The 24,951-nt window shown below is 35.6% G+C and overlaps 2 protein-coding genes across 14 annotated transcripts in view; one reads left to right on the forward strand and one right to left on the reverse strand.

The window, feature by feature from the left end:
- CIBAR1 (CBY1 interacting BAR domain containing 1) overlaps positions 1–13,868 on the forward strand; it is a 27,658-nt gene extending 13,790 nt beyond the window's left edge. For 2 of the 6 annotated variants that reach the window (XM_077771234.1, XM_077771236.1), the window contains 3 exons: positions 4,906–5,019; positions 10,865–10,984; positions 12,795–13,868. In XM_077771234.1, the coding sequence (XP_077627360.1) occupies positions 4,906–5,019; positions 10,865–10,984; positions 12,795–12,881 (321 nt within the window). In that variant the 3' untranslated portion in view covers positions 12,882–13,868. The remainder of the gene's footprint in view (positions 1–4,905; positions 5,020–10,864; positions 10,985–12,794) is intronic. The other 4 variants (XM_077771238.1, XM_077771235.1, XM_077771237.1 and 1 more) reach the window with 2 other exon arrangements.
- RBM12B (RNA binding motif protein 12B) lies at positions 6,937–24,881 on the reverse strand. Of its 8 annotated transcripts, XR_013336891.1 has the most exons (5): positions 24,659–24,881; positions 21,348–21,395; positions 18,123–20,758; positions 8,118–8,226; positions 6,937–7,540 (listed from the first exon to the last, which is right to left on the reverse strand). XR_013336891.1 is itself a non-coding variant. In XM_077771233.1 (4 exons), exons 3-4 carry the CDS (start codon positions 20,728–20,730, stop codon positions 8,216–8,218), a joined length of 2,619 nt encoding a protein of 872 aa, XP_077627359.1. In that variant the 5' UTR covers positions 20,731–20,758; positions 21,348–21,395; positions 24,659–24,881; the 3' UTR covers positions 6,937–8,215. The 8 variants fall into 8 exon arrangements, 4 of the variants coding, with proteins under 4 accessions (XP_077627359.1, XP_077627356.1, XP_077627358.1 ...); XR_013336892.1 differs by lacking the exon at positions 18,123–20,758 and having other exon boundaries at positions 24,659–24,878; XR_013336893.1 differs by lacking the exons at positions 18,123–20,758; positions 24,659–24,881 and adding an exon at positions 24,426–24,568.
- Positions 24,882–24,951: the final 70 nt, after the last annotated feature.

The following is a 24,951-nucleotide window of genomic DNA, read 5'->3' on the forward strand; positions in this document are numbered from 1 at the left end:
ACTTAGCATACAGAATGTGGATAAAAAATCACAGTCCCGTTTGTTTCCCAAATAATAGGAAAAATCATCAGTTATATGGTGAATGTCAAGAGAATTTCAGACCTACAGAAAGGATCTTGCCCAGGGGTCACTCCTAGAACAGAGGGACAGGAATCCAGTATGGGACAAAGTAGCCGACATGAGCAAGAAACATCTTCAAATTTAATTTTTAAAAGCTTTATTTTTCTTATAACTAAATATAAAATAACCATAAACTTTCTACATGAAGTTATTAAGAAGAGTGTAATAATCCTACTACTCAGAAATAAGTTAGCATTTCAGTTTATGTCACTACAACTTTTTCTATGTACACAGACACAAGAGATAGGATAATTCTTAGGCATTGACTATGTCACATGTTCTATGCATTTTATTTGGATAAACTCATTTACACCTCTATGAGGTGTAACATCTTTATGAGGGAGACATTATCATTACCCATATACAATTATATTTAAGTGGACAACACTATATGTTGTGTCTCTTTTTAAATGTCAATATATCATAAACATATTTGCTAAGAAACAGAAATGCATACCATCCTTTTGGTATGGATATATATATTACTTTAACCAGTTCTTATTGGTGGGTATCAAGGTTATTTTTGTAATTATATATCTCATTGCATCATTAAACATTAGCCTTTTTGCTGGTCCAGTTGTTCCTTTGAAATAAATTAAGAGTGGCATTTCTGATTCAAAGAGCATACACCCTTTAGATTTTGATACCTTCTGCGTACAAAGAAGACAGGTATTTAAACTCCCGCCCACAGAGTTTTAACTGGTTTACATTTCTATAAAATCTGCTTGAGCAACCCAACATACAAATGGTGAGTAGTAGTGTTTTTAATAATTAATCTAATAGGTGAAAAAAATAAATGTAATCTTAATTTGCAATTACTAATAAGATGATATTTTTTCACATATTTAATGACACATTTATTTCTTCTTTAGTAAAATACCCACATTTGTCCTTAGCTTATTTTTGAGTGTTGGCAGTTTATTAATTTCTTAAAAATATTTATATTGAGAGAATCAACCCTTTATATTAAAGAGAAGATATGTTGCAAATGTATTTTCCCATTTTGTTGTTTATGGTGTGTTTTTGCCATAAAGTTTTATTTTGTTGCCAAATCTGTTGGTCTCCTTTTTGGTTTCAGACTTGGTGTCATGTTTGAAAGGTTGTTTTCATCCTTAAGATTGTATAAATACTTATATTTTCTTCTAGTATTTGCAAGTTTTAAAAATATTTTAAGTATTTAAACATTTTATCTGGCAGTTATGTTTTGCATATGTTATGAGATAGATATCTAACTTTATTCTTTTTAAGTAGATAAAAGTTCTCCTGGCATCACTTCTTGAATAGCCACCCCTCTGGAGAGTCATTATTTCCCCTTTATTTGCCAAAATGTTATTAGACCTTTTATAACCTTTTTGTTAAAAGTCTTGCTTGCTAATTAAGACAGGTAAAGGCTTAAAATATTAGGATAAGGAACATTTTCTAACTTAGCAGGTTTACTTCTTGAGTAATAAAAATAGCTAACTTGTGTTGAACACTTTAAATTACCATACTATAACTTTTCTTGGAATATCTCATGCAGTCTTAACCCCGAAACTTATGAGTTTGATACTATTCTTGTCCCCATTGTACAGATAAGAAAAATTAAGGAAAAGTACAGCTAAACTGCTTCATACTATATAACTGTTATGTTTCAGTCATGATTGAAACCCAGATTTATCTTAATTCGGAGCCATAATCTTAACTACTGTATACTATCCGGTTTTACAGAATACTTGTCAAAAGAGAATTTCAGATTAGCTCCTCATCTCCTACCAATAAAATTTAAGTACATGCCCAAATTGCCTTCTAGTCACACAAAATAAAATTGAAAAGGGGAAAAAATAACTCAGTGCTTCTGTCCCTGATCATACTCGCCCATTGCAGAGAAGATTACATGAGATCACTGAAAGTTAGCTAAATTTATTTGAGGAAAATTATTTCTAAATATGATTAGGTCCTAAAAAAGTTCCACTGCCCTTCTGGTGATTCACTGAAATTATTTTATTTCAAAAACATGCTTTTTATGTTCTTATACCAGTTGTCACCTTTTCTGTTCCTTGCTGCTATTCTCCTTCCTTCTGCCTATTTTCAGATGTTTTGTGAAATTCTAACTAGAAAGAAAAAGAATATAATTAATTGACACTATTCCCTCCTCACTATACTCAGGGATGTAACTCTCCTCTGTGATAATCTTTAGACTTCATACTCTTGAGTCAAAAATACCAAGTCTGGGTTACTAGATTACCAGTACTTCTGATTTCCATCATTATGGTTTCTGACAGAAAAATAAACAGTATAAAAAATTAATAGGGCCATTCTTGTCTTATTTAGGTGTTACAATATAGGTTTTGTCAAGAAATAAAAGTTCAAACCATAAAGGATTAAACCAAAGTATCACAAAACCTGAGAGTGATTTCCCCTCCACCTTCCAAGTAGTAAATACTAGCCATTTATAGATTAAAGATAATTTATAAAGTACTTATCACTAACTGAAACTAAATTTTGAGGCTGGAAAATGGTAACAGACTCAAAGTTGATCAATGTCTTTTAAAATGAGAATGCAGTAGATTCTCTTATCAGATGATATGAATAAACAACAATAATATTGCTTTCTTCAGTGACAGACATATCTACATATTTTTTAGGGCTCACTCAAGAGTTAAGGGGAATGTAAATCCTATAAAATATTAGTATTAAAAAATGGTTAGTTCAGAGAGGACACATTCAGAGATTTTGACCATCAGAAATTTAATAACTGTATTCAAATATTTGAAAAACATTTTAAATTATTTTGAAATGTTTGCATATTCCATAGAGTTACCACAGTGGAATAGATTTGAATTAAGCCTAAATCTACTGATTTAGGTGTAATAAGGTTGTAAACAATTGGATTTCACTAGTTATTAGTGTGATGGTTTATTAAAGATTTAGAATGTCTATTTGTAGAAATATGTAAAAGTAGGAGTAATACCTAACTCACTTGACTGATTAAGCTTAATTCCCTTATTTGAGGCCATTTTGTTTATTTCTCAGGTACTTTTATAACATAAAGTAAATACCTTGTCTTCTCTCTGGACATAATAGATCCACATAAGTAAACAGATGGTCTGTAAATACCCAAGAAAGAAAAACTAAAAAAGAGAGTTAACTATGTAACATTGTAAAATGTGATTCTCTACTGTACTTAGCTGAAACAAGTTTAAGGGCTTATTGTAGAATTCTAAACCTAAATAAATGAAAAAACTTTTCTGTTCCAGCTTTCAATAAAAAATAAGGCCAAACTATGTCTATATTTTTCTTTTATTTAGTAAATGTAGAAAATCTCTAAATTTAAGAATCAGTAGGAAACACATAAACCTGTGCTTGATTATCTCCATTACTAAAATGAGCTGCAGACCAAGAACCAAGTAGGAATCTTAAGTGTTTTGGCTTATCATTATCCGTGGGTTTCTAGAGATTCTTGGGCATAATACTGCTTACTAGTCCATTGCTATTCCAGTATACCAGAACCCTCTGTGGCCTATATGAAGTGACAGTAAGAGTCGCGGTTAGTCATATTTCTGTCTTATCACAGACCCTTATCTTTTTAAGCCAGAAGGGATACTTTCATCTACGGATCGATTTCCATTGAGTAGTGATCCAAAGACTATCAGTACTCCCTTAAATATTCTACTAATCCTTAAGAATGGAGATGGAGGAGAAAAAACATCACAGGACACTAAGACACCTGGAACACTGTCTTCCAAAGTGCAAGACCACCCCTATTTGAGTGACTAACACAGGAGTGCAGGAATGGAGAAATGGGTATTTGACTCTTGTCTGTTACAGCCCATCTCTTTTCTCTTGCCCCTTTAAGGACGATGCCTTGGTACATTTTAACTTGTTTTTATTCTGCCCACTCCTCTCTACATTAATGCTCTGATTTTTTTATTTTGATAAGAGACAAAATAATTAACAAAAGGATAAGATCCTAATTTATTGAAAAATTGTCTGGTTTGTATCCTTTCCTTATCTTCTGATTATCTCACTCCTGCTTAAATCAACACGCACATCTCCATTCTTTCTCTTAGCTCATTATCTTCCTTGTTATAAGCTGTTATCATGTTCCATAGAGTTTGCATGCATAGTTTATTTGTGAAGGAAATGATGGGTTCCAGCAAGAAGAGCACAGTACAATAAGCCTAACCCTAACCCTTTGAAGAATCAGACCTAAGTCACAACATTCTAGCTGTGAGCCACACGAAGCAAGGCATGTATTTGTAAAGTGGAAAATCTCTATGCAAATACATGGTACCACTATCAGTAGTAGCAGTATAATTACCAAGTAATTCCTTTGTGCTTAGAGAACACAACTAACACATAGAAATATGATGGGATATAATTCCTGTTTAAAAAAAACATACTATTGTTTCAACATCAGTTGGAGTTACTAAAACACCAAGTTCAGAACTGACCTGCTTTATCTAATATTTATAGACATATGGTAACAGTACATATGATACACGTTTAAGTCAGATCTTTTTTTTAATCACAAAAGTCAATTCCAAGGTGTACAAAGAACTGACTTATTAAAAAATAGGAGGACAGTAAATGGTGAGATAAATATTTTTATATAATTTCAAGGATGTGCTGCAGAAAGTCTTTTCAACTATTTTTATTCCCATTATCTTTTCTACTTCATTTGCCCTATGGAAAAAGAGATACCTCTGAATTTCATAAAATGCCAAGACTATAATAAGGAATAAATTTACTAAATTCACAAATTCATATGGTTGTTTAAATTCAAATCTTTGTGGTTTTTTTTAGACTATATTTTCAGAATTTATCACTATTGAAATGTTATTTCATGGCAAAGCTTTAGAGGTCTATACTGCTGCCTACCAAAACATACAAAAGATTGATGAAGAAGAAGATTTGGAGGTAGGACTATATCTATCTAAGTTAAGTTCTTATAAAGATGGAAATATTTAAAAGAAAGCATTCATTTGTGTGGGTAAAAAGATCTTAAGTTTGAACACTACAATTGTTTATGTTACTGTGTGCAGTCGCAAGTAGCTCAACTTTTATGATTTTCTAAGTATGTATTTTTAACTTAACAAATTAACCATGGTAAAATTCCAAGAGTTAATTTATTAACAGCTAGTTCATAAAGCCATTATGTGAAATAATGTATCATTTTGACTGGTGATGTAAGTCACTTAAGTGTGCTAACCATCACTTTGATTAGTGCTACATTTGATTGCTTATGTTATACAGAATACCCAAAGCTTCACATGCATTTTCTCATTCACTCCTCTCAGAATCCTATGAAGTAGTCGCTGTTGTTATTCACATTTTACAACTACACAATCAGGTTTAGAGGCTTTACGTAACTTAATTGACAAGGCCACTTAGCTAGTAAACAGCAGAATCAGGATTCTAACGAGTTTTGTGTGATTTAATCAGCAGGTTATGAAGTAAGTGTACGTTTATAAGGCTTGCTGTATTGATGGTTAAATGCAAATGCAAGTGGCCAACTAATGTTAGAGCATCTAAATATCAAAGCCTGGCTTCAAAAGCACATCTAAAGAGTAACTGTCCTACCCTCTTACCTTCTAAAAGAGAGGAATAAAGAGACAAAAGAAACAGATAAAATATTAGAGATATACTTTGTCCATATTATCTCCATAGAAGTGAAAAAGACCAGATAGTCTCAAGGTATAACAAGAATTCTCTATTAATAAGTGATGGAATTTGAGAGTATCTGCCATTTGACAATTTCAAAGATTCCCTCAATTGCTTATTATTATTATTATTATTACTTAATAAAAAATAATTATCCATAGAGTTCACCTGGGCCTTCTCTTCCCACTGCTCCCCTTGTTCCAGGAAATTTAATTCAGTAAAATCAAATTACAGTTTGACTAAAATGAAGAAGGATACATGTTTTAATATGTGTATATATGTTTTCCAATGTCAAAATCTCATCTTACAGTTTTGTATCAGTTGTGCACACATGATCATATTTCTATTTATTGTTTATCAATAGATGGCTTCCTGAGTGTCCATTCCTTCCAAATACTAAAGCTTAGGTTTCTCAACTTTAACTCCTTTCATGTCCTTTCATAAAACAGATCAAGCTTTTATCTGTCATTTCTAAAATAATAAAATAGCAAATATTTATATAGTTATTCCTTTGGATAGCTACTGATCTATGCATTTTAATTATCTTCCCATCAACTTTGATAAAAGTACTTATTGTCCTCATTTCTATGGAAGAGGAAACTGAGGCAGAATTGGATTAAGAAATTTCCAGAAGATCCCATAATAATATAGCTGGAAGCCAAAACCAGAAGTCCTGGCCACAGACAGTTTTTATTCTCTCTATACTGTGATAGGTGTGGTTCTTGAAGAGTGTGACAGTCACCATTCCCTACAACAAATATACACACTGACAGGTTCAAACTGATCCCCTACTTTTCCTAGAAGACTGGAGTCCGTTTTAGAAATATCATCATTCTCCTTTTTCTAATGCCATGACATGCCATTTGTTAACTCTCACTAAAGTTCCTTCAATCCCTTTGGACCCCGAGATTTTCTTTTGCATTCCAGAGGTCCTAGCTAGGTTTTTTGTCACACCACTTCTCTTACTACTATTCTTAACCAGCTGGTTAAGAAATAGCTGATGGGAGGGGAGATTCTTAAAAAAAAAGAAAACTAAAGATCTCAGGGCTGTGTGGTAGATACATTTTTGAGTACCAACTTCCCTACTTTCCAGTGAGGTAATACTGAATAAGTTCTTCATTCTTCAGCTTCCTTATCTCTAAAATGGAGATACAGTATTTACCTCATAAAATGTTCATTCAACAACTGTTTATTGAGCACCTATTACATGCCAGCCATCACTCTGAGGACATAGTATTATAAGAGAAGGTCTGAGTTATAAAAGCAAAAAATTTTAAATCTACCATAGAGTTCAGACATTTAAAAAATATACAGGCATACCTCAGAGATAATACAACATTCCAGACCTATGCAACAAAAGGAATATCACAATAAAGCAAGTCAAATGAATTTTTAGGTTTGCCAGTACACATAAAACTTATGTTTACGCTATACTATATTTTTTAAGTCTTTTATTTTAATTCCAGTACAGTTAAAATACAGTGTTATATACTATAGTCCATTAAGTGTGCAACAGCATTAGATCTAAAAAACAAAAAGGTGTACATATCTTAATTTAAAAATACGTTATTGCTAAAAATTGCTAACCATCACCCGAGCTTTCAATGAATCATAATCATTGATCACAGGTCACCATTAAGACATCTAATAATAATGAAAAAGTTTAAAATATTGTTAATAATTACCAAATGTGACACAGAGACACAAAGTGAGCAAACGCTGTTGGAAAAATGGCACTGATAGACTTGCTTGAAGCAGGGTTGCCACAACCCTTGATCTGTAAAAGAAACAGAGTCTCTGTGAAGCATAATGAAGTAAAGGGCAGTAAAATGAGGTATGCCTGTACTGTGTGACTATTTAAGTTTTGTAATGTGACCAGTCCCACAAAGAAAAAATAGTGTGCTATGAATATGTGTAATGGAGGATTCTAAATAGTTTGGAGAATCAAAGAATGCTTTCTTAATTAGAAGTCTGAGGGATGCATAGGAGGATGCCTGGCAAAACCTTTAGGGCAAAGGATACGGATAGCTAGCTACACAAAGGTCCTGAGGCATAATGAACTATAGGCAGAAGCTGTTAGTGTTCTGCCATACAGCGATTGTGGAGAGAAGCAAGCAGGCTAAGGAGAGTTGTGGAACCAGGGAAAGTAAAATTCTATCAAACTGATACCAAGAAGAAAAAGATCTTTTACATACAGGATTTCTTGGGAACAAGTAGAGAAACTATGTAGAGAGGGACAGAGAAATAACTTGCTATTCTTAAGGACTTCATACTTTTATAAGGACTACTGAGACTTATGGCAACAGCTAATTTTTTTGCAGTTAGGCATCTAGTTACATCAGAAACCATCTTACCTTACTTGTTCTTCACATATAAAAGCATTGTCAGGCTCATTTTCCCCTTCACAAGATCACCTCTGTGCAATCACTTCAGAGCATCTTGAGACTCACTCCTAGAAGAGATCTTGGACCATATTGGGAAACGCATTATTGCCGATAAACATTCCTGTAAATCTGTTGTTTTGCATTAAGAGATTAATTTTAACACGTAGCTGGTTTAGACTTTTTAACTCATGGGTGTATACGGTCTTCCATTTCCTACTTTTAACTTCATCTTTGCTAGAACAGTTAAAAAAGGAATGTTGTTCTAACAAAAATACTCCCTTCCAAATACCAGTTGATTAATGAGTCATTCAGTTTTTATATCATACCAGGATACACATTCCTGTAACCTGGCATCAAAACATAACTGGCATCAAAACATAATTGGATCCTCAGTAACATGTTAAATAACCTAATTAGCATGCCTGAATTGTCCTAAAACATGTCTCACCTCCTAAGTTTAAGTTTCACCTCTTCATTCCTTTTGTGTCTTGTACTTCTCTAAGGCTTAAAGAAATATAGAGACATCCCTTAGTTCTGAGTCTTTTTTTTCCCCAAAACATGGGAATGTCTTGCTAACATTCACTTATAATGTTATAATCTTAAGCTGGGAGGAGTTGCAAAGATAAAACAAGGTTCCGTGCACTAGTATTGGAAATAGATATATAATTACAGAACAATGAAATGATAGCTGTATTGAGGTATAAACTGTAGGCACTACTGACTAGAGAATACGAGAAAGCAGATGGCAGCATTTGACTTGGCTCTTGAATGTTGAGTGTACTGGAATTCCAGGCTGAGGAATCAGCATTGCAAAGTCAGAGTATAACGTATTCAGCATATTGGTAAATAGGCCAGAAGTGAAGAGTGATGGGTAAGTTTGAGTGATGTTAAGCCTTGGGTGTCACTATTTGGACTCTAGGTAATGAAGAGCCACAAAGCTTTTTAATAATTATACTTTGGTCTTCCATAAGATAATTCTAAGTAAACTATAAAGAAAGATGTGCAGAGTCAATAAGTTAAAATAGAAGTACCTCAGATGAGAAGAAATTTAGGTAGAATGCCCAGGATTATAGTCTGGTCTACTAAATGTATGATAACATGTATCATTGTAAAGGTGAATGTAGAACTACACTGTCCAACACAGTAGCCCCTAGGCTCAAGGTATGTGGCTCAAAGTAAAAGTTCAGTTCCTCATTCACATGAACCACACTTCAAGGGCTTAGTAGCCACATGTCACCCTTTTAGACAGCAAGCATTTCAATCATCATCTCAGAAAGTTATACAAAACAGTTGGTCTGGGAGAACAGACGGTAGGTAGTCACGTTAAGTATAGCTACCAAGAGAGCCACAGAGAACTGGTTGAAAGGAAGCAATCAAACACTATATAGATAAGATCTTCAGAGAAAAGGGTTAAAAAAAAGTGGCCTAAAGAAAATCTTTAAAAATATTTAAGGTATAGGCATTTAAAAAGGAGATGTGAAGAAATAGGCAGCCAGCAGATGAAAAGAGTTTAGAGATGGCATGTGTGGAAAAGAAGTTTCAGTAACAAGGTCAGTGAAGATCAAAGAGGACTTTGGTGATTTTTGGCAAGAGCAATTTCAGTGGAAAGTGAAAGCCCACTTTGTAGTTTTTTGACAAATGGAGATGAAGTAGAATATTTGAGAAGTCTTTAAAGGAGTAAAATTACATCTTGAATTAAAAAAAAAAATTGATCTTGAGCCTGTCTGCTGGGGGGAAGGAAACTGTGGAGAAAGGCGGCTTTTCTTTTTTCAAGTTTTAGATATAGGAAATATGCACCTTGGAAAGACTCAGAATGACAATAAAAAAGGGGAGTCAGGTATTGAGGAAAAAGGGAGTGAAGTTGAAGAAATTCACATCTGACAACCTTACTTATTAGTCTATATATTAGAGAAATGGGGGAAGACAAAAAAATATAGATAGGCTTAAGAAGGTTGCATTTGGAACTGTTGCTTAATTTAAGGATAAAAAACTGACAAAGGTGTTCCAGATTCTACTGAGATTGTAATCCATGAATCAGAGTGGCTCCAACTTACTCTGATATGATATACTATCAGAGTACTGCAGTGAAGTTAAATTGAGTTGAGACAGGCAGAAGACAAAGAACCAGAGGTATGACTTGCAGCCTCCCTACTGGGGAGCATCCACTTTGAGGGTAGGACCTTTTACATTTTCTCAGCAAAAGCTCTCAAGTGATGGTTTCAGGACTCATCATCATCTTAACTTGGTTCAAATAAGCTTTATAGCTTTCATCTTTAAAACTTTATTTTTTTGTATTTGGTTTTGTGGGTTTTTTTAAATTTATAGTAATAGATATTTTTTCCTGGGAGGTGGAGGTGAGCAGGTGGATGTGGCTGCTTTAAAAAACAAAAAACTTAAGGGGCACCTGGGTGGCTTAGTCGGTTAAGCGTCCGACTTTCGCTTAGGTCACGATCTCGAGGTTTGTGGGTTCGAGCCCCGCGTCGGGCTCTGTGCTGACTGCCAGCTCAGAGCCTGGAGCCTGTTTCAGTCTGTGACTCCCTCTCTCTCTGACCCTCCCCTGCTCACGCTGTCTCTCTCTGTCTCTCTCTCGCCTAGAAATAAATAAAACATTAAAAAAAAAATTGGAAAAATAAATAAATAAAAAACAAAAAACTTAGGATTCCTAGAATTCCACTGTTTGGTATCTATTTTATAATGTTGCTTTATCATTGCAACAGGTTTTTCGGAATTCTCTGTATCCACCAGATTATTCATCCCGCTTAGATATTGTAAGAGCAAATTCAAAGTCGCCTCTTCAAAGGTCACTGTCAGCTAAGTGTGTATCTGGAACAGGTCAGGTAAGCTAAAAATCACAAATCAAAGAAATATGAGCAGCTGCCTTTGGTGTTGTTCAATACATTTTTAGTTTCCCTTATGTCCTGGCTTCATGTAACTTACCCTTTTACCCTCTTAACATAAAATGATTGGAAGATCATTAATTCCAGCTCTGTTATTTCTTACTTTGTGTACTATAGCACATAATACTCTCTAAAGCAGAACACTTGAGAGCAGAGGTGGAAAGGACAGGAGAATGCTAATCTAGATTTGAATATGAAGAGCACAGGTTAGGGTTTAAATACCACTATCATGACTTAGTAAAAATTATACCTTAAAAAATCTTTTTGCTGAACATTATCTTAGATCTGGAAGCACATGTCTCTAGGTAAAAAGTCAATTTTCTCATTTCTTCTATGTCAGAAAGCCTGAGTTATCTGATATCTAGAACTGGGAGGGTGAACAGCCTTTTTCTTTAAGAGACCAGAAAGAAAATGGACCCAAGGTCTATGTCCCAAATAAGGGCAGCCATAAACAATACATTAACATGTCTATATGGCAGTGTTATAATAAAACCTTATTAACAAAAACCGGAGGCAAAATGAGGTATAGCTTGGCAACTTCTGATCTCTACGGATCTATACCTTTTTTCATATCTAGCCTTCAGAATTTAAAGTTGAGCAAAATAGGGGCACCTGGGTGGCTCAGTTAAGCATCCAACTTCAGCTCAGGTCATGATCTCAGTTTGAGTTTGAGCTCCGCATCAGGCTTGCTGCTGTCAGCAAAGCCTACTTCAGATCCTGTCTCCCTCTCTCTGCCCTTCCCCACCCCCTCACTCTATTATTAATATTAAATAAAATTGAGCAAAATATTTTCAAAACACAACTTGTATGTAAATGTGATCCAGTGCCTTCTATTTTCATTTGGTTCTCCTCTAAGCATTTATTTACTGCTTTATATGTATAGGTCTCTCTCCCTCAAGCAACTTACATTTTATTTATCAGCATAAAGTGCCTTGCACGTAAATTTCATATATCCAGCATGTATATCATATAGTTCATACAAAGTTTGTTTCTATTTAGAGCTAATAATGTTACCAAAATTAGCTAACATCTGTGTCATACTTTAAATTACATTATCCTAGTGTTTCTTGACCTTCACACTGTTGACTTTGAGTCAGATAATTTAGCAAGGGAATGGGGAGTACTGTCCTGTGCATTCCAAAGATGTTCAGCATCACTAGCCTCTACCCACAAGATGCCAGTAACACACACAAGCACAAACCCCCAGATGTAAAAACGTTATCTCCAGACATTACCAAATAGGCCTCAGAAAGGTCTGAAGCAAGGACTTCCCAAGTGGCATCAGTCAGGACCTAAAACCAAGTAATGAATTCAGACTCACTCCATTTAAATGACAGTACTAAATTTTAATATTTTAGCTGCCTAGTTGAAATATTCTTGGCACATTTTTTGCTGTCCCTTTGATGATTCCCATTCAAATGCCCATTTTTGTGACCTATGAATTATTTAACCTATTTTCAATATCCATAGTCTGAGTATGTACTTTTCTCTGAAGTAATGGTAACCAACTAGACTTGAATTGTTAATTTCATATTTTTGTTAAAAAATAACCAGATAAATGAATGAAAAAGCCCTGTGACTGTTTTCAACCTTAAAATATAGTAATTCATAGGGAATTTTCATTACTAAAAAATTATCTTCCTGAAACATATGTTCGATGTGACCTTCTCTAAAAGGGCATATTAAAAAGATACCAAATATGTAAAAATATATTAAGTTAATATTTTTTAAATGTGTTAACTGTTAACAGGTATCCACCTGTCGACTAAGAAAGGATCAACAAGCAGATGATGATGAAGAGGATGAAGACTTAGATGTCACAGAAGAAGAAAATTAATTTTCTTAAGAAAACTTCACATTTCAGTTTTCACCTTGAATGACTTGGAATCCAGAGTTACTATACTGTAAAACTTTATACTGGCTTCATACTCGTTAAACCTCAAAATGAAATCCTCCTGTAAATGAAAATTAAAGGAAATTTATGCTGACCAAAAATGAAGGTTTTAAAAAATATTACATACCAGTCATTTCAACATCCTATCTAGCAGTATGTGACTTTTGTATAGGTGCCATTAAAAAAAATTATGTATTTCAAATGTATTTCATATTAATGCACTATACCTAGTTGAGGTTGCAATAGAAGTAGATGACAAAAAACAAGAGATCTAACGATTCCACTTGCTTTCTTTGCTTTCATTGCCAAAAAAGGGTCTTTAGTCATTCTGATTAAATACAAATTCTATTCCATAAAGCCTTAATCAGAAGGACAAAGGTTTTTCTCCTTTAATTTTTTTTTCACTTTTACTACAACCTGGAGTTTCATTATTTGATCCATAATTTACTTCTCAACAAGAGTGTCATTATTTATTAAATGTAATGGGACACTAGGATATCAGTGTCTTAAAACTACATAAAGCATAAATTTTAGATTCAAAAAGAAAGCCACATTCAGCCTGATTCTGGTTTTAAAATAAAAATGCTGTCATAACACAGTACTATAGCTTTTGGAAAGCTGTAATTTGGTGGAATGTTGCCTAAGAAACATCATGGAAAACTATTAATCATTTAAAAGTCTATAAAAATTGTACCAAGCCACCATGTAATTAATGGAAGAGTATACAGTTACTTTTATTCCTGAAAATAATCAATTTAATCAGAACCTTTCAGTATGTCCAATACTTTTGTTTCTTTGGATGGGGACTGTACTTTTTTTATTTCATGGATACCAGTCAGGCATATAAAAATTATGAAATTTATAAAGTCATTTGGGATAACCACAAGAGGCAACTATTCATAACAAAAATAAAGACTTTCTAGAAAGCTTTTTTGACTTTGTTATTCATGATTCTGTTAACAAAACACTGCTTCCTGAGAATAGTCCTAAACGATAAAATCACTTCAGTACAAAACAGTCAAAATGTTCTAAAACCCTAAATGAATTAAGACACTAACAGTATCATTGCACTGCATTTTTATTTTCTAAATATTTAAACATGGTGTTGTAGTTGGGAGGAAAAACCAGGGTTCTGGTATTTCTCTAGTCTACTATAGCAGCTCACTTCTCTTCGCATCACTTGCCTATCTAAAGTTAAAACAGTGCCTGATAGACAAAGCAATCAACAAATAGTTCTGATATAAAATGTATGCTCTGCCTACTTCAGAGAAACCTTCTAAAGACAAAAGGATTACTATACATAATACAGCAATGTAAAATTTTCTTTTAGACCAAACTTAGGTTGGCAAACTTTTTCTTATAGGGCTAGACAGTAAATATTTTATAATCTATGGGCTGAGAAACAAAATTAAGGCTATTATATAGGTACTTCTAAATTCATTTGAAATGTAACCACCTTTAAAAACGTAAAAACCTCTTTCAGCTTTCTTATTTAAAAAAAACAGACAACCTGACCAGCTACTCAGCCTGCAAGTCTCCATTTATCTCCAAAATAGGTTTATTAGGGTTACTAAGAGTAAATCAGATAGTTAATTCATAATTATAAGCCAAATATATAGTATCTAGTGCAACTCCTTAATAGCTAACATTTAATACAAAGATGGAGGTGATGAGGTCACTGCTTAATAGGTGATATATGGACCAACAGCTATTGCTGTTCACAATATTCTTAGTAAATGCACTCTTAATGATTCTTAACTATCTCTCAGTTTATGGGATGAGGTTTACTTTCTAGATGTTAATTATATTTTTCGGATACCTTATGATAAAAATGTTTGGCTTTAAGACAGTTAACATGCTGCTGGGTATTAAACTAGAGAACCAGTATGCTCCTAGTGTACCTGATATATCTGGAATAGTGAAAAATCAAAAGTGGCTGAAACAGTTGACACTTGAACTATGCCAGGGTCAGGGGTGCTGACCCCTGCACAGTTTAAATTCATATAACTTTTAATTCCCCTAAACCTTAATAGCCTCCTGCTTATAAGTAACCTCTTGTTGATCCAAAGCCTTACCAATAACAGTTGATCAACATATATTTCGTATATGTATTATATACTGTACTCTTACAATAAAGTCAGCTAGAGAAAACAAAGTATCAACGAAACCATAAATATATTTACCATGTTAATAATGTATCTATCAAAACAATTCCACCTAAAAGTGGACACTTGTGGTTCAAAACCTGGTTGTAAGTCAACCCCATTGACTGGTATATGAGATATGAGTGCAGTATTCTCTTTTATGTGTCTGAAATTGGTGTGCTGTTTAACTGGCTCTCCATCATGGAAAATGCCCTGATTTCTTGCATTTGCCAATTTAAATGGCCTAATTTAAATGGCCTACCATGTCCAATTTAAGTTAACATACTAATGAGAGCAGAGTTGGGAAAATGTGCAAATATGGTTCCCAATCAGTAGGAGGCAGTTTTCTATTTTTTTTTATTTTTAAAAGTTAAAAAATTTATTAAACTAAATGGTTAGGAAATAAATTAACTATATCAATTCACTAATTTTGCAATCATAATACCAAGCTTCCATTTACTATTGTTGACCTCTTGGCTACTACCACTATCACAACCCAGGCCATTTTGAGAAGCAGTTCCACATTACATATTTCACTTTTAGGCTTCATCTTGACTCTTATTGATCTGTATTTGGATGTGTTTTAAAGTCTATATATTCCTCAAGAAGACTGATCAAATTAACTATATAATTTTTGAGCATTTAAACAATAATCATTTCTTCCTATTTTGTTTTTTGTTCATTGTGTTTAGTTGGCACATTTATCATTGTAGCTATTTATAAGCTTACTGAAGAGCCATGTTGATGTGTTTTTTTAAATCAAATTTACTAGTTTATTCATTCTACTAGCAAGTAGGATATTCACAATAATTAAAAACACAGAAACTTCACTTGGCTCCTCTTAAGCTTCTTAAGTCACTGAAGATTAATCCAAAATAGTAGTAAATGGCTAAATACTGACAAAATATTCTACTTCTGCAAATTCTTATTATTAAATTACTATGCTACCATATATAAATTCAAATTATATTCTTATTTGCTCAATATTGGGAACCTCTGGATCACAGAATTGAGGAAAATTAACCTGGCTTTATGTAAACCATAAAAGGCCAACAAAATTCAAATCATATTTGACAAAATGAACAATTTTAAATTAGAAATCAATTTATAATATTATTATCCAAGAGAAGCCCTGGATACATAAAAATCTTTAAAATTATTTTGTCTTTTCTGAACAATGAGCATACTAATTTGGGCTTTTTTTAATGCCACTTTTAAAGCAACAATGGAAGTAAAGAAAGTATCAGTTACCCTAAAGTATTTTTAGCACAATCTTACCAAAATTAAAAGTACCATTTAACAAAAGTTAGTAGGCAAAAGTGTTAAGAGCAGGAAATGGAGTCCAGGGTCTGTCTGGATTGAAACTGGCTCCATGACTTACTAGCTATGACTTCAGGCAAGTTACTTAACCTCTAAACTTCATTATCTCACTTGTGAAATAGATATAAATACTACACCATACTTCTTAAGGGAATACTTAAATTGAGATTATGCATATAAAGCACTTTCACTGCCTAGCACACAGTAAGTGCCCAATAAATGTTAGCCATTATTATTATGGGTATAATAAAATCAAGCCAGTGTTTGTAAAACATCTATACTCAGTATCAAAGAAGTAAAAATTCAATCTCACAAAAATCTGATTATATTTAGTTACTGAGTCTTAGGATACAAAGTCTTAAAATTTAAAAATGAGAACCTGATAAAAAACAAGTTCAATGAACCATCATTACATTCTTCCCAAAACAAACTATATCCATTTATCAGATTCTTCCCAGCATAAGCCTAAATGTCCCCTTCTACCTACAATTACTTTTTATCTTTTAAGTATTTGGACTTAATCTTATCAGTTTGGTTGAGGAGATATGGAAAACACCATAAAGGTACACATAGCACTCTAAGCTATTATTATAGGATATTTGGTCCATCCTATCATAAACACTAAGGTAGCTGTTAAAAACTTCACAGAAGCAGCTGTAATTCTTTTTTCTTTTTGTACAAATACAAGTAAAGTTAATTAGTTGGTCTATTCAGTTGCAATTTTTTTATTTTTATAAAACTTTGCAAAGTTATGAACATGGAAACTTCAAGAATCTCCTAAGCTTTTTACACAAGTAAACTTCAAGTTCACAGTCTGTCCATTCTGAACTATTTATAGTTAACGGGAGGCTTAACACAGTAATATCTCAGACAAAGAAGAGGGCATTAATTCTGTAGGCAGTTAGCAATGCAAATGCTAAACCCGAACAATAGTCACTGACCATTTCCTTATACATTATAAGTAAAAGATGTAGACTGGAAACAAAAGTGAATATAAAATTTATCTTCCCCAAATACAGGTCTACTTTATACAAGTCTTGAGGTTTACTCATGACATCAACAAAAACTAATGCACTCAGGGAATTTTCTCCCTAACTGTCCAAACAAAGGGGCATATATAATTTTAAATTAGAAAAAGGGAATGGCAATTTGCAAGCAAAAGAAAACCAGATTCACATTCTAATATTTACATCTGTTCTATGCATGAGTCAAAATTAAAATGTTTCCTTTCATTAGATGAAAAATAAACACTTAAAAAAAAACAAATGCATTTTACTGCATCAATACTGTGGGGAGGTAACTGAATTTAGGAATGCTCTCTAGAGCAACATTAATTTAACTTTGCGTGGGCCAACTGGCCTATCATTTAGATCTTTAATAACAGCCATAGCTTCATTATAGTTTATCATAGCAACAATGGCTTCCCCTGTAGGTAATCCTTGCTCATTATACTGTATTGAAATGGAATCAGGTATGATTCTATAACCATGGAAAAAGTCTAGAATTTCATTAATATTAGCTTTAAATGGAAGATTCATTATCTTAATAGGTGTTACTCTACCTGAACTACAATTTAATTTTGGGTCAGGCATAAATCTCCCCTCAGGAAAACTTCCCATACTGCGCTTTCCAAAATCAAACTTGCCACCTTCTGGGCGACCAAAATTCACAAAAGGACGATGACTTCTAAAGTCATCAGGTGGGCTCCTAAACTCCTCACCAGGAGGTCTAAAACTGTCAGGAAGTCTAGGGTCCTCCTCTGGAGGTTCCCTGAGGTCTTCCTCCGGGAGCCGCCTGAAGTCCTCATCAGAAGGGCATCTAAAATCTTCTTCCTGGGGGCTCCTGAAGTCGTCATCAGGAGGATGCCTAAAGTCTTCATCAGGAGGACCTATGAAATCTTCATCCGGTGGGTGCCTGAAATCCTCCTCTCGGGCGCGCCTGAATTGCTCCTGGGGTGGCCGCCGGAAATGCTCCTGAGGCGGCCGGCGGAAGTGCTCATGGGGTGGCCGGCGGAAGTGCTCCGGGGGCGGTCGCCTGAAATGCTCCGGGGGAGGCCGTCTGAAGTGCTCCGGGGGTGGCCGCCTGGGGTGCTCCGGGGGCGGCCGCCTGAAGTGTTCGTGGGGCGGCCGCCTGAAATCTTCTTCAGGAGAACGCCTGAAATCCTCCTCGGGAGAACGCCTGAAATCTTCCTCCAGAGGTCGCCTGAAATCTTCCTCCGGAGGTCGCCTGAAGTCCTCCTCGGGAAGTCGCCTTAAGTCCTCCTCGGGAAGTCGCCTAAAGTCCTCCTCAGGTGGTCGTCTCCACTCTCCTTGGGGAAGCCGCCTGAAGTCATCCTCAGGAGGCCGCCTCCAATCCTCCTCAAGAGGCCGCCTGAAGTCTCCCTCCGGGGGCCTCCTCCAATCCTCCTCGGGGAGCCGCCTCCAGTCCTCCTCGGGGGGTCGCCTGAAGTCCTCCTTGGGAGGCCGCCTGAAATCCTCCTCGGGTGGCCGCCTCCAGTCCTCCTCTCTGGGGTACCTGAAGTCCTCTTCCCGAGGGTACCTGAAGTCCTCCTCCCAAGGGCGCCTGAAATCGTCCTCAAGAGGCCGCCTTAAGTGTTCCTCCCGAGGGCGCCTGAAGTCTTCTGGGGAGTGTCTGAAGTCCTCCGGGGAATGCCTAAAATCTTCTGGAAGGCTCCTTTCAAGCTGTCGGAAATCCCCCTGGGTTTGCTTGAAACTGTCCAGTTGTCTCAAGTCCACCTGCTGATGCCTAAAGTTTTCAGAAGGACCAACTGAGTATATTGGTGGATCACTTGAATCAAAAGAATGGGTATGGTCATCTCTATCATGTGACTGTGAATGATCTTGCATTCTCTCACTGGACATCAAGGAAAAATTTACACCAAACTCCCGCATTTGTGCCTCAGATATAAGTCTTAACAATACCTCTGTGCCCAGGAACCTCCTTCGGTTTAAACGTTCAGCTTTCATGGCCTGTTCTTCTGATTTGAATTTCACCAATGCTTCTCCCAGACCAACTCCTTTGTCATCATAAAGTAAATAAATGTCATCTTCTGCAAGAGAGAAGTCTGCAAAGAACTTCTGCACTTCAACTTTTGTAACATCAAAAGGAAAATTTCTTATATATATACACAGTTTCTGGCCAGGGTAGCCTTCTTGAGAGTATTTTTGTGAAATATGTCCAAGCCTCTCTTTCTCTATTGACACTGGTCTTTTCTTTTCATAACATTCAATGAACTTCAGCATTTGTTTTCTAGAAACAGGATCAATATGAACCGGACGATACTGTAAAACAGTCTTATGTAAACCCAGAGCAGTGTTATAGTCTTTCAGAGTTTTGAACATTACAAAGGCATATCTTGTTCTTCTTTCATCTTTATATAAAAACCTAATCTGTTCATTAGTCAGATCAGTATCTCTAAAGAAATTTCTTAAATCTCTTTTGTTAATACTTAGGGACAAGTTTTTTAAGTGCACATAAAATCCAAGAGGAGAACGAGAACGTGTTCTTCTGGGAGATTTTGAATGAGACTGTTTTCGAAAATGTCTATCATTAATTCCTCTTGGTGGAGAATGTTCTTCAGTTCTCATAGGAATATCAACCTCCTTAATTCCATTACCACCAAACTCAATCCACTGTTGTTCTGAGCCTTGCATTACTTCTATAAATCTTGAACCCATAAAACTTCTATGACATTTAAGACCTCCTGAAGCATCAATACATGAAGCAAATTTTACTATGGCATCACCATTATTTCGGCCATCGTGATGTTTTAAGAAAATTACGCCATCCACACACAAACCAGAGAAAAAGACACGTACATCATCTTCATTTACTAAGTAAGGCAAACCTCGCAGAAACAAGTAAGGATTCTCTGCCTTCAATGGCCGTGTTTTTCTTGGCCTTAAGTCACCATGTCCTGTACCATTAGTATGAAACCCAGCATCTTGATTAATTGGAGAGCCATATCCAGAATTACTTGCTTCTTCTTTAATAGCCTCAACAAAGTTAGATAAGCTGCCAGCCCCTGATGCCCCAGATCCTGGTCGCTCTCTTCCTATGCGATCAGTTCTTTTCATTTCTATAGTCTTCTGCATTTCTGCCTTACTACTAAGAAAGAGCTCTACAGATGAATCCTTGATAAACCCTCCTGAACGACTTATGGCACGTCTTGCATCTTCATCTGTCGCAAAAATAATAAAAGCCTCCCCAACTTCCCCTCCAATTATATGCACTCCTCCATCAGGAATAGTCAATCCCGTGAAGAAGTGACGAATATCCACAGGCCCCGCAATAAAAGGAAGCCCCAGTAAACGGATGACTACAGCCATGCTGAGCTCAAACCACAGCAATAATGACCTGCAGACAAAAAGGTACACATAATAGCAAGTCTTATTTTTGAAGTACCTTACCCCAAACTAAACTTAGTAATTATTTGGTTCCTACCTTCTTCAGCATTTATAAATGAAAACAGGGTGTGAGTTCACAAAAATATTGACAGTATCTAATTTCTTAGAAAAAGAATAAAACTTCTCCCATCTAAACATACAAATAAACCAACTACTTTGAAGAAATATTTCATATCACCTAACCTATATAGTATGAACATCAAAAATATCAAATCTTCTTTGTAAATCTGCCAAGCGCTGCTTCACAACAAGACGAAAAACTATTTTCGCTTTTAGGAACAGATCTTCTGCTGAAACATGAGAGACAGCTTTGTGGATTAAAGAATTTTACCAACCACGATGAGTTTTACATATAAGAAAAGCCATCTATGGTCAGTATATAATTTCTGCTCATAACAATAAACTGTCTACCATTAGTGCATCACTGACCAAAGAAAGTACAGAAACCATGTGTACCTACATGTACTATTCTACTTTACATTTTTTTTTTTCTTTTTGGTCAAGCTTCCGTGAAAAGCCTTAAGCTCTGGATATCTTACCTTTTTAAAATTTCTTGGAGACCTGTTAATTCTGTAAAAGCAACTTAACTGTGGAAAGAAAATGAAATATAATTAATCTTTGGACCCTGTAATTGATCCTTAAACACGCCTGATTAGGATATTCCCTTCAGAATTACCTATTAAAAGTGAAGCAATATAAGGAACCACAACTATGGACATTACAAAATGGTCTTCTTTGTTCCAAGGGAAAATTAATCATCCTTCAGCAAAAGCAAAGTATAAATTCCAAGTAGACATCTGCAAATTATTTAAAAATAAAAACCTTCTGGAAATTAAATAGCTCCTTGACTGGAAGTGGCAAGAGCAAAGGGGTAATGGAAATGTTAAACACTTTGATTAGTCTTGGTTATATGGGAGTATAAACTTACCAAGACTAAATGAATACTATCCTTAAAGTCTGTGCATTTTGCTGTATATAAATTTTACATCCACTTAAAAAAAAAAAAAGACAACTATTCTACAAGTAAAAGGTCAATGTATACATATCAAACATTCCCAAAAAACCTTCTGTCGCTTCCACTCATGAGAAGCCCAAACACCTAGCTCATTATGTCCAACTCTCTTGCAATTTTCCTCCCTTTTAAAACATAAGACCAAATCAAACTAATCAGACAACCATTCAAAATGATACAATAAATGAACAAAATGCTAATGTTCTGAATTCAAAAACCAATTTTTAAAGTAATAAATTCAAACCAATGGCTACCAGTTTGAATATAAATTTTAAGTTCTACACATACAGCTCACACTTCCAAACATGGAATTAAATTTCCTGATTCTAATATAATTAAGGCAAACACTAAAATAGCCCTAACATTAAAAAAATCTCAGCCACTAGTTCTTATCTTAAACTCCTAAAACAATTACTACTAAATTCACCCTAAGCCAAATAGAAAATGTTCAAGTAAGAATCTTACGCGAACAAGTTTATTCCATTTTAAACTGTTCTGCATTGAGAAAACCCAAATGACAATGTAGAAAATAAAAACAAATTTATTTAGAATGTTTAGGGATTATCAGCATTAACTGCTGAGAAATCTTAACTTAATATTTCCTTAAGGAAATATGTATCTAATATTTTCAGAGATACCCAAAGTTAAAATATTTAATGTAGTCTTATCAAATAAGTTAAGAGTTGCTAAATTAATAATTATACATTTGTTTTTAATGTGTAAAGAAATGTTGCTTTAATTCAGTACTTACACTTAAGTACTACACTTCCACAAAATGTGGTCAGAAGACATTAGTCTTTTACGTCTGTAAGGCTTATTTTCCTTTGGAAAGGGTCCACTGATCACTTTTTAAACTACAAGCTAAACTAACAAGATATCAAGAAATTACTAGGCATATTCTACATCTGAATTATCAATGCCAAATTGATACTGAAAATATTTACAAGGTACATGGGCAGGGGCAAGGAGTATGTGGGAAATCTCTGTATCTTCTGCTCAACACTGCTGTAAACCTAAAACAGAACCTGCCCTAAAAAATAAATGGCTTATTAAAAATCCACAGTACCAAAAATGAGTACAAGCCTGGTTCCTTCAACAAACCAATATCCACACCAACATTTAAAAACTCTAAGTGGCTTCTGGACTAGTCAACGTTAAGAGTTCCAAGATTCCTTCCTATACAAATCAACTTAGCTCCTTTACTTTCAAAATATTTTAGAAAGCAAGTAAGATTCATGCCATTTTGTCTCTCCCAAACTTTTTTAAAAACTTAAAAAGGGATCTACGCCAAAAACATATCTATAAGATACTTAGGGACGTATCAAGGAATAACATGTCAAATTCAAAAAATTTCTCATTTATCCTCAACTTAAAAACAGTATTTGAACTAAATAGTTCCAGGAGTACAAATCTCATGGATTCCAATTCAAGCAGACAAGATAAATATTTTTTCTAATTTGCCACATATAATTAACACTTTTTTTCCCTTCAGCTGGTAGGGCAATGTACCATTTTATCCCTCAACAATGACACACCTAGGAGACCATCTATTACAGACCAGTTCTCAATATGAGCACTTTTCCTATGGTTCCCACAGGTCATTTCCTTAAGCAAATTCCCCAGAAATTCTACTCTTAGAACATTACACAAAAATCAAAACACCCAAAATACCCTAAAGCACACTGCACTTCGAATTGTTTCTACTTATGGATGTAACAGAAGTATTTTTGCGTCTGTTTTGATTTAAAGACAGTGATGTTAGAACTTCTAACCTATGAAAAGATGGAAGGAAGTGAGTCCTTAAAAGCTTGAAATTAGTAAGTTCATTTTAAACAATTTTGACTTTTATCCAGGATTCATCACACTTGATCACCATTACTAAACAATATGAAATGTGCATCTTCTAATCAAGCCTGATAGGGAAACGAGAAACTAAATTTAAATACGTATGATCTCAGATCCATTTGATTTTAACTAGAGAATAACAAGTCATTCTCCAGATAACGGTGGGGAAAATTGACTATTCTTTAAAAGCCAAAGTTATGATGAAATTCTAAATGCATGGGTTTCCTTTGCAGAAAATAATCTGGCCCAGTCCACAATTATTCCTTATGAAGGTCTGCCTTTTATCCTTTTATAATGTAGATGGTAAAAATAAAAACCATAGGCATGACGACACAGAGCCATAGTCCTTAATAGGAACTGTAAATGAAGACGAATCCACACGGCACAGGATTTCCCATAACATCCATCATCCTCAAATGGGGATCATCCGAAGGCATCGCTTCTATAGCCCAAAGCCTTTGTCCATACTCCCAGGGGTCAGAGCTTCCTTCTTTCGCGCCAGGCCAAAGTTGCTACGTGGGATCCGATGCTGTCGCCAGACCTTCAGCCAAAATCAGCCTTCAAATTAACCTGGACCGCCCAACCTCCGTGCCTTTCCGTTACGCCGTCCCAAGGGCAAACATTCCACCCTAACTCGCCACAGGGTGAACTGCCCCAAACCTAACTCAAACACTCTGGCCACTCTCATGCCTAACGAGCCGGGCCTTCAGCGCTTTTCTGCCACCACTGCCTACGATGACATAGCAAAGAAAAAAAATACCTATGAAATCCTTCGAGATCTTCACTCTCAGGAAAACTGGGAAGCGCACACACACCACATGGAGGCTGACGGTGTTTAACAAGGAAGGAGGGTACCCTAACGGCAGAAGCTACGCTAGCTCCTGGCACGGCCGCCGGCCCCGCCTTTCCCTCTTCTTCCGTCCCCGTAGCCAACCCCTCCCCACCCCCGACGCCCCAAGGGTAACTGCTTCGCACTTGGCAGTAAACACACACCACTGCTGCCGAGTCGGACACACAGGGCCGGGGGTAGGGGTGCACTCCTCGTCGCAGCAGCCTGCCCCGCACAGGTGAAGCCCACAGTGAGCCTAGAAGAAGATGGCGCCCACTCGCCCCTCCGCTCCGGACAAACGGACGTACAGTTTGTCTGCCCATGCGCTCTCCAGGCGTAACCCACCACCCCGGCGCCCCGGCCGCGTTTGCGCACGCGTCTTGTGCTCACCCGCTTCCCCTTGTCGGGGGAAGGGAGGCGGTGCCCACCAGCACAAGGGCCCCGCCTAGGGTTTGCA

Source organism: Crocuta crocuta, unplaced genomic scaffold (genome assembly GCF_008692635.1).
Source record: "Crocuta crocuta isolate KB4526 unplaced genomic scaffold, BGI_CrCroc_1.0 scaffold235, whole genome shotgun sequence".
Classification (NCBI taxonomy): Eukaryota; Metazoa; Chordata; class Mammalia; order Carnivora; family Hyaenidae; genus Crocuta; species Crocuta crocuta.

Coding starts and splice junctions, on each gene's coding strand:
- RBM12B (XM_077771230.1), bottom strand. CDS start 20,730: ATGGCTGTAGTCATCCGTTTACTGGGGCTTCCTTTTATTGCGGGGCCT.